The 9,895-nt window shown below is 35.3% G+C and overlaps 1 protein-coding gene across 1 annotated transcript; it reads right to left on the bottom strand.

Annotated features, from left to right (window-relative positions):
- Positions 1-340: 340 nt before the first annotated feature.
- LOC111692689 (glycylpeptide N-tetradecanoyltransferase 1-like) lies at positions 341-9,122 on the bottom strand. The gene is made up of 6 exons (XM_023456784.1): positions 9,022-9,122; positions 8,531-8,775; positions 8,264-8,480; positions 8,095-8,211; positions 7,669-8,020; positions 341-1,736 (listed from the first exon to the last, which is right to left on the bottom strand). Exons 1-6 carry the CDS (start codon positions 9,102-9,104, stop codon positions 1,314-1,316), a joined length of 1,437 nt encoding a protein of 478 aa, XP_023312552.1. The 5' UTR covers positions 9,105-9,122; the 3' UTR covers positions 341-1,313.
- Positions 9,123-9,895: the final 773 nt, after the last annotated feature.

The raw sequence follows: 9,895 nt of genomic DNA, 5'->3' as shown, positions 1-9,895 counted from the left end.
AGCAGGTCATAATCACCTCATTGCAGCAGTCGACATTGCTGACAGCGATGTAAAGAAGTAGCCGTTCCAGGTTCGAATTTCGGAAATCAAAAATTCTACGAAGTCCAAATCAAACAGATACCCAACAACAGTAGTCATTTCATAATTTAAAGTAAAACAGTAGAAGTTCTTTGAGAATTTTAAAATTTCTCACTTTTCAAATATTTCCGAAATTTAACGGAAAATTTAAAAAATTTCATTGAAATGTTTCATTTCCATAAATTTCATGGAATTTATAACATCATCACAGAGCCATCGTATTTATTGGAAAGGAGAACGAAGATGAAAATTAAACGCACTCAACATCTAAATTTTTATTGATAACAAAAAGATAATACAAAATCATACACGTCAGCCAACGTCCCCGTCCGCCGACTCATTACCTTAGACAATGAACTATCAAAATATAATTGATACTAAAAGGCATGTCACACTTTTTTGGATAAATATTGAGGATTAAAATATAACCGTAAGCTAACTTCGTCGACGTCGAGCGAGATCCGCCACTTAAAAAATGTTAAATAACCTTTTTCTATACAGCCGCGAAAATTATAATACCTACCGGAGAGATCCGCCCGTCGCCGACAAGTACCTTGGAATAAATGTTAGGTAACGTTATACCTAAAAATATAATTATTTGATATACAGAGTAGCTAAATTTGGTGTTACAACATATACGAATTTACTCGAAACCTCGCTGCCGTGGGTTATCGGAGCGTGGGGATGATGAAACGGAAAATGACTCGGTTACTTCCCCCGAATTTTAAAGTCGTTAAATCTAAAATAAAAACAAGTAGGTCACTGTCCATTTTGACGAAATTTTGATTAAAGATGAAGTGAAGGAAAAAGGTTTCTAGACTAGTATTCACCCTGTAATTAATTTTCAGTATTGGGCAACTTGATTTCAAAAAATTCAATTATATTTCAGGAAATCTAAACCGTTTTTTAGAAAACACAATTTATATCACAGAAATCATCAAAAATATTTCACAGTTATTAAATTATCAGTTTCTGACAATTCTCAATTGTACTGTATCAATATCGGAAATAAACTATAATTTGATTGGTTAATTTTCGTAAAATCAAAATTAAAAAAACCAGACGCATTTTCGTCCGTTTTGACCTTTCCCAGCAAAACGCGGGACCTACAAAAACCGAGTCGACACCTTGCCCCCGCCCCACCCATCATACCAGACGACATACCCTTGGTGTTCTGAATTTAAAAAACATTAATTACTCTTATATAACAAACGTTCCCCACCTCTCGTCGCAGGCTACTGCAACACCAACCCGATATTATTCGGCAGCATGCTGGGACACTTCCAGTTGTACAAATAGTACTGCAACTTCCCGTCGCCTATACCAAACTTCAACTGCTCCAAGAACTCCCCGTTGTCCATCAGGTCGAGAGCGTTGAAGACGTCGAAGTTCAGTTGCTTGGCCGAGATCAGCGCGTCCGTCATCAGGGTGCACCACGGGGTGGCCTGCGATACGTTGTAGAACGAGTAAGCCGCCTTGAGGTTTTTGTGCACCGGGTGGTGCATCACCGTAGACGGCAGGGTGTAGTAGCTGACGAAGTCCGTGATCTGGCCCTCGTTTTCCACGACGAAACTGTCGATGATGTTCGTCCGCGGCATGAACCAGTGGACAAAGTCTTCTTCGCTGAAGAGCGGCGCCAAGTCGAACCGAGATAGGTACTGTAAAAGGATTAACAAATAGTTTAGCTATCTACCGACATGTTTTAGGTTTGGTGAGATATAACCTGTAAACTATATCGTATCTTAAATGTCATTGCTACTCAGTGCCTACTGGTACAAAGCAAAGCCACTTGCATTGTATCTACTGGTAGAGTGACCTACTAATCTTTAGATGCTATGAAAACGCGACGTGTTCGTACTAGATGAAATTAACTTTTTTAACTCATGATATGGTGGGAAAAACTACTGTAAACACAATATCGGTTAAAAAAAGTTTATTTTGCCTCGTACGAAAATAAGTCATGCTTTCATAGCACCTAAAGATTAATGGTTGGTTTATAAAAAAGTATTAGTCCTAACTTAGCCGTAACTTAACCTTAATCTTAGTCCTAAAAATTTAAATCTACAAAATGTAGTGTATACAGGGTGATTCAGTCATAATGTCATTAATTTTAACCACGTATTCGGAAGGCTCAATAAAGACAGAAAATCGGAAAAAAAAATGTTTACTCGACTTTTAAAAATGAAGGAAATCAACCCATAACTCCCGCTACGAGGGCGGCCCTGGCAGATGCCTGGATGCTCGGAAAATTTAGTAACGTAATGTCACGAACAGTTGTCGGCTAAAGCGAACAGCGTTGCCAAGTTCACATCATAATGTGTGGTTCACATTTACTGTTAAACGTATGTAAGTAAATAAAANCCAAGTTCACATCATAATGTGTGGTTCACATTTACTGTTAAACGTATGTAAGTAAACAAAAATTAAAATTAATGACATTATGACTGAATCACCCTGTAGAACTAAGGCAAAGTTAAGATTTTTATAAACCGATACATTACATTCTGTACATTTAACTTTTTAGGACTAAGATTAAGGTTAAGTTACGGCTAAGTTAGGACTAATACTTTTTTATAAACCAACCATAATACGTTTTTGCCAGTACGCAGTGACATTTAAAATGTGACACATTTTGTAGGTTATGTCTCAACCACAAAGTGTTTTACGTCGCGATCTAATGAAAGAATAAATTTTAAATCTATTTAATTCAAGGGTGTAATTCTCAGAAAAGTGATTTCTACAAAGGCAAATAACGATAACTTTGTGTTATGAGACTATTTTCAAGCACATAAAAAGAACGAAAAAGTGGGCCGATATAGACATTTTCAATTTATTTTCTTTCGCAACAGAACAAGTGGCGCTTTATTTGATCACAATGAAATATATACATACACAAAGACTAAACTTAGGTGAAGATTGCATTTGTCTTTCTTATTTTTTATATGATGTGACTTGAAATTTATGTTAAAATTGCAGAACAAAACGGACACTTTCAATTATCTTTTGAAAAATAAAATCACCTTCTGGCAATATAAATACCAACAATTCCTAAGTTAAACAGTGCTAGTTTCCAATAACTTGTAAATCTTCGGTCTCTATAATATTCAAATAGCAAAGATGGGTTAGTTTAAATTTCATTTTTTGTCACGTAAAAACTGAGTATTTGATATATATAGACAGAGTGTCCCAGAATAACGTGTGCAACGAAAGACCACAGATTCGTGGACTCAAAATAGGCATATTTAGGCTAATTCACCTATGTCCGAAATCGCTTCATTTGAAATTGAATTCTGTAAATAACTCGATTATGTATTAATCGATTTTGATTATTTCTGGGGTGTAGACTTTTGCTTTCAATCTTCAATTTTAATGAGTGTCTTTTAAAACTCATAACTACCACAAAATTGATGTATGGTCATAATATCCGTTCATAACTTTTTCTTCTTTCGGACAATAATGACAATTATATTTTATTTGATAGGTGATACCATTTGGAAGTTTTTGGGCCTCTTATAGAATTTTGATTAAATGAGCGGTTTGGGTACAAAAAAATAGTTTTTGAATGTTGTACTGGGTTTGTATGGGTTCAGGAAAGACGATTTTCCGTAACTAATATACAGGGTGTCCCGAAATTCATGCAACAAAATTTGGTCACAGATTCTTAAGACAAATTTAGGGGACCTGTATTTTTTATTTTTGCCAAGAGGCCACCTCTTTCGGAGTTACAGCCCCCTGAAGTCCGCCCCTAAGAATAATCTTTTTTTTATATCTCAGAACCCTGTTGTACGAGAATCACTAAATTTGGTACACAGGGGTTTTATGACCTGTGAAATCTGATGGTGCTACGTTTTTTGGCGGGGAACCCCCTTAAGACAATTTTTCGTGGGCCCCTTTGTCTTTGGAGCCAAAAAAAATTTGGTCGTATATTTAAATTTGGTACACATTATCAGTCCACTAGAAAGCCATTAAATTTAGAAATTTCTTGTCTCTTAATCTGTTTTTCGTAAAACGCAATGTTTTCGAGAAAAATGTCAAAATGTGATCGAATGCATATTGAGATTCGCCATTTTCCTCAAAAATATTGCGTTTTATGAAACAAATATCAAGAGACAAAAAAGTTTTTAAATTCAAAGGCTTTGTAACTAATAATTTTAAAAAAAAATCAAATTTTCGAGCAAATTTTTCTAGTTCCAAAGACAAGGGGGCCCACAAAAAGTGTCTTAAGGGGGTTTCTCGCCAAAAAGCGTAGCACTGTGAAATTCCACATATTATAAAACCCCTGTGTACCAAATTTACTGATTCTCGTACATGGTTTTGAGATATAAAAAAGACTTCTTAGGGGCAGATTTCAGGGGGCTGTAACTCCGAAAGAGAGGGCNTCAGAACCCTGTTGTACGAGAATCACTAAATTTGGTACACAGGGGTTTTATGACCTGTGAAATCTGATGGTGCTACGTTTTTTGGCGGGGAACCCCCTTAAGACAATTTTTCGTGGGCCCCTTTGTCTTTGGAGCCAAAAAAAATTTGGTCGTATATTTAAATTTGGTACACATTATCAGTCCACTAGAAAACCATTAAATTTAGAAATTTCTTGTCTCTTAATATTTTTTTCATAAAACGCAATGTTTTCGAGAAAAATGTCAAAATGTGATCGAATGCATATTGAGATTCGCCATTTTCCTCAAAAATATTGCGTTTTATGAAATAAATATCAAGAGACAAAAAAGTTTTTAAATTCAAAGGCTTTCTAACTAATAATTTTAAAAAAAAATCAAATTTTCGAGCAAATTTTTCTAGTTCCAAAGACAAGGGGGCCCACAAAAAAGTGTCTTAAGGGGGTTTCTCACCAAAAAGCGTAGCACTGTGAAATTCCACATATTATAAAACCCCTGTGTACCAAATTTAGTGATTCTCGTACATGGTTTTGAGATATAAAAAAGACTTCTTAGGGGCAGATTTCAGGGGGCTGTAACTCCGAAAGAGGGGGACAGTTGGCAAAAAGAAAAAATACGGGTCCCCTAAATTTATCGTAAGAATCTATGACCAAATTTTGTTGCATGAATTTCGGGACACCCTGTACATATTTAACAATATGCTTTACATGCATAGATACACAAATTTGTTTATGTGAGATTATTTAGGACAACACTTCAAACTGATAAAACAACCGTCCACCACTTTCAACAATTCTCGACGATCTGCCGGGCTCTGGATTGTCCCCCCTTTCGCATACTTCCTCTCTCCCTCAGAACCTCCGCACACTTTCGTGGCACATTTTGAAAACCACTACAATGTCTACATTATCTTGCCACTCATATTACAATACTTAACAAAGTGCTAGTAGTCATTGATTTTGCAGGTTGACTGTAATTTCAGTTTGGTCTTTAAATCATTGTCCCTGCCAATTCTTAATGAGTGTTTACTACGATAAAATATACCATGTTACTTCATTTTTCGATATAGATAAATACATACGACGAATTAGAGTTATTTATAACGTGTCTAATTTTATTGAAATAATTCGTAAAAAAACAATATAAGATAAAATTAATTTGAAATTATTAAATTTAGTACAACTTATTATAAAAACTGTTTAAAATGACCACCGTTGTTTCTGCAACAAAGGACATCTTAAGGACCATTTTTTAAAAGATTTTGAATATGCCTCCACAACTCAGTTCAGTGTTAGATTTGGAATCATGCACTGTTGTTTTCAGAGTGCCTCAAAGATAATCTGGTGAACGTACAGGCCTGTTAACAGGAAATTATCCCCTCTACTGATCCATCGACGAGGGAATCTTTGGTTCAGATACTGCCGGACATTTACAGTGAAATGTAGAGGAGTGCCGTCATGCATAAACCACACTTTAGCTCTGAGTAATAACGGCGCATCTTCCAATAACTCGGGTTTTGCATAAATTCTAAATAAAATTGCCCATTCAGTCTATTGGCAATAATAACAGAGCCAATAATAATGTTATCCCAAACAAGATCAAACTGAAATTACAGCCAACTTAGACCTACAAACTCGAAGCTTACTAGCGCTTTGTTGAGAATTGTAATATGGGTTGTCAGATAATGTAGACATTTAAAAAATATTTTTTTGTACCCAAACCGCTCATTTAATCAAAATTCTACAAAAGGCCCAAAAACTTCCAAATAGTAGTACCTATCAAATAAAAAATAGCTGCCATTATTGCCCGAAAGAGGAAAAAGTTATGAACGGATATTAACACCATACATCAANTCGAGTTATTTACAAAATTCAAAAAAAATTCACGAACTTTGAGGCCATCTAGCGGCCAAACAAAGCGATTTTGGATATAGGTGAATTAGCCTAAATCTGCCTGAAATCTGTAAGAAACTATAAGCAATTTGTTGCCCTTATTGAAGTTAATATTTTATTTTTAGAGTTTAACTGTGCACGAAATGTACAAAGAAATATGAGCAATTCTACAAAGCATGCTATCTTTTTATTTTACTCGGGTGAAATTTTTCCAGTTATAAATTATGTAACGCTTCATAGGTTCAATGTAATTTTGATGAACAAGGCCTCAGATTGTCTCTAAAAGAGTACTCTTTAAGTTTTAGAGTGTCCACTAAAATTTGGTTTAAATTCAAATGCAGTTAGAGCTACTTTTCGGAAATTTCAAGAATTTTATAAACAGTTTTATTTCAATTCTAGGTCTGTTATTCTTTAAAGTTAAAAATCCATTCTTTCACAGAAATAGCATGTAAATATTGTAATATTGTTGATATATTTTACCATATTTCTACCGCTCAAGCTTTTTTCATTGCTTTTTAGTTGTTTTCTTATCAACTTGCTTTAAAACCGCATCGCTTGCCCAGCTATTGCATCTAACTTTGTAAATAGGTACATATAGCACAGTATATAGTTTAGACTGTAAAGATTTGAATATATCTTAGAGATTTAATAAATATAGTTTTATTAACACTTGTAGTCTTTTATTCACTTAGATCAGTAATTAACGGACCACTGAATTAATACCTTCTTCATTGTAACTATCCAACCATTTTTCTTTTCCGAATAAAACCCTGTGGTATCTTTCCCACACAAATAAAGAATTGGCGCCAGAAATTAAAACGGACCAAAACCGGAAAAAGGTAAGTTACGATAGTGACACATGAAACACTTGTCGAAAATTCAATTAGTCGAATGGTACGTCACAAAACATAAAACTCAAAAGTTGGTCAAATTCAAGGGTCATTTTTAGGAACATTCTGATGCGCACGGTTTTAAAGTTACAAAGTCCATTAGTATCACGTTAGATACGACCCACTTTTAGCTTTCATTCTGTGCATTTTTCAGAAGTTATGAACAGAAACATTATTTCAATTCCAATTTAGAGTAATACCCATCGACATAAACGATTTTATAGTATATTCATTAAAATCTATTAACAAAAACACTGAATGTATTTGTTTAATAATAAATGTTAAATTTCTACGCACAAACGATGTTTTTTATAGTAAAAGAATTGTTACGGATAAATTTGCAATTTAAACAAAAAAACGCCTATAAAAAACATTCCGTTAAACATTTATAAGTAATTCTTCCAAGTTACTCACCTCTACTAGCAGCTTGTGGGCCAACGGGATATCGGCGACAGTCATTTTCCTAAACCCGGGCGTTTTTGGTTTGTCGGGTAACTTGTACAACTTCAGAGTCCTCTGCATGGTCATATTACGGGACAGGTGGGAGAACTTCACTTCTATCAGCTTCTTGGGGTTCAAAGACCTGTGCCAGTACGTGCACGTACTGACGGGCTTTGGCAACACTATACCCGCCGTATAGACGGCTTGAAATAGGCCGTTGAGGTGCACCCGTCGCGTTATCTCTCGGATGAGGACCGGTGCTACCCGTTTCGAGCGCAACTTCTTATGGACACACAGAAAGTTTATCTCTACCATACGTTGTTTCCTAAAAATAACGAAAATTGTTGTAAGCACCAAAAATACTAGTACCTATGCCATGATATGATGTCATATACTCACTTTTTATAAATATTAAGGGTTGCTGGTATGGCAGATATAAATCCCACTAACCTTCTGCTCTTCACTACTCTTACTCCGCAGTGCCACTCCTTCTTCCAACCAGGAGGCTGGAGGGCCCTGAAATACCACACATTGCACCCTGACTCTTTGGTGTTCCATACGAACTTACCATTTCAAGAACTCTGGCTGGTAATCGAATCTAAACATACAGTCGTCATCTTCAACATAATTCTCATTAAGAAGAGTGTACAACTCTTTAAGGACTAGAGGTTCGTCTAAGTTAAGGGTATCCCACACGAAACCGTCAGGTAAACTGTAAGGTTCCGCTCTAATTTCCGAGATTTCTTTATCCGGTTCGATGGCTTCGTTCACCGTTATCTTTTCATCTACAAAACGGTATTGAACGAGTGCACGTTTCAAGTAAAGTATGACTTACCCATTCGAGGCACAGGTTGTGTGTTCCAGAACTGGTAGGACTTCTTTAGGGCCTCCTCTGGGGTTTTAGCTGGCTTCTGCGACAGAGAAAAGACCTCCATCGCGGCCTTCAAGTCTTTGATAGATATTGTACTAATAGGTGTGGATAGATTCGACAAGAGATTGCTTTCGTCTTGAGTGACTTCAGTGTTATTCTCTTCCTTATTCTCATGGTGTTTCTTTTTGTGTTTGTTCCGTTTCTTCGAACTGGAAATGAGGTTAGGTTTGAAATATGACTAGGCATTTCTAGGTTATCCTCGTTGCTTGTTTGTGGTAAAAATAAACGCAGCATTATTATAAATAAGACTGCGGCAGTTAAATACAATGTATAGTATCGATTTTGTCATAATTTGTGAAGAAACCGAAGCCATTTTAAAAAACGAGTTGTTCGTAGGATTTATTAGGTATTTATAAGACAAGTTATTTAGTGCTGTAATTATTTAATTTTCGTACCTTTTTGTTGTCGGTGCACCTTCGTTATTTCCATCTATCTCGTTAATATTTTCCGGTTGCTTTTTTTCACCCCTTTCCGACATTTTAACAGATGTCTAAAGATCAAAGATAAATTAGGAAACTGCATTACTTGTCAATTTGGTAGACAACCAAATATACAAGGCAATGAATCGCTGGTTAACTACCATTAAATTTTTGATAATTCTAAAAATACAGGAAGCTGATATGTTGTCTACCTATCCAGCAAAAAATTTAATAAGTACAAGTAAAATTATTATTTCCCATCTATTATACAGGGTGGTCAAATGAAAACGAAACAGAGCCGTTTTCAGGAACTGCGTCAAGGTTGCAGAAAAACGCTCAGACCCATCGATTTTAGATTAAAGGGGGACATTCTTTGCTGGTATTTTTGACTCCGCCACTTTCACCCCCAAGCAAAGGTAAGCATCACCCCAAAATATTTAAATGGCATTGGGGGTTGAATAATATTTCTTTTGAAAGCTCTTACAACAGACTTTAAATTTTATAATTCCGCACAATACTTATTAAGAATTTTCATTTTAAAGTTGAAACTTATGTACAAACAATTAGTAACGGTAAAAATGTCAGTCATTCGAGTTAAGTACGTCAATGGTATAAATTTGGTATTTCTTGCGTTACATTGGTTTTTGGCGATTTGTTATCACTTTCGTAAAAAAACACAATTGTAAAAAACAGAAATGAATGCTATACATACACAATGAACGTAAAATTAGTGGATTCCAAATTATTTTCTAGTATTATTTGGAAGCGTTGGTTGGTAGTTTATTTAATTGTGTTTTTGAAAATTAAACACTATGGTTTATTCCATTGCGGAAAGGGTAGATATCATTTC

The sequence above is a fragment of the Anoplophora glabripennis genome, unplaced genomic scaffold (assembly GCF_000390285.2).
Source record: "Anoplophora glabripennis isolate ALB-LARVAE unplaced genomic scaffold, Agla_2.0 scaffold2680, whole genome shotgun sequence".
In the NCBI taxonomy this organism is placed as follows: domain Eukaryota; kingdom Metazoa; phylum Arthropoda; class Insecta; order Coleoptera; family Cerambycidae; genus Anoplophora; species Anoplophora glabripennis.
This window is presented reverse-complemented; position numbering and strand designations above follow the sequence as displayed.

Coding starts and splice junctions, on each gene's coding strand:
- LOC111692689 (XM_023456784.1), bottom strand. CDS start 9,104: ATGTCGGAAAGGGGTGAAAAAAAGCAACCGGAAAATATTAACGAGATA. Junction 8,021..8,094: donor ACCCTTAATATTTATAAAAA/GTGAGTATATGA, acceptor CGTTATTTTTAG/GAAACAACGTATGGTAGAGA. Junction 1,737..7,668: donor CCCACAAGCTGCTAGTAGAG/GTGAGTAACTTG, acceptor ATCCTTTTACAG/TACCTATCTCGGTTCGACTT.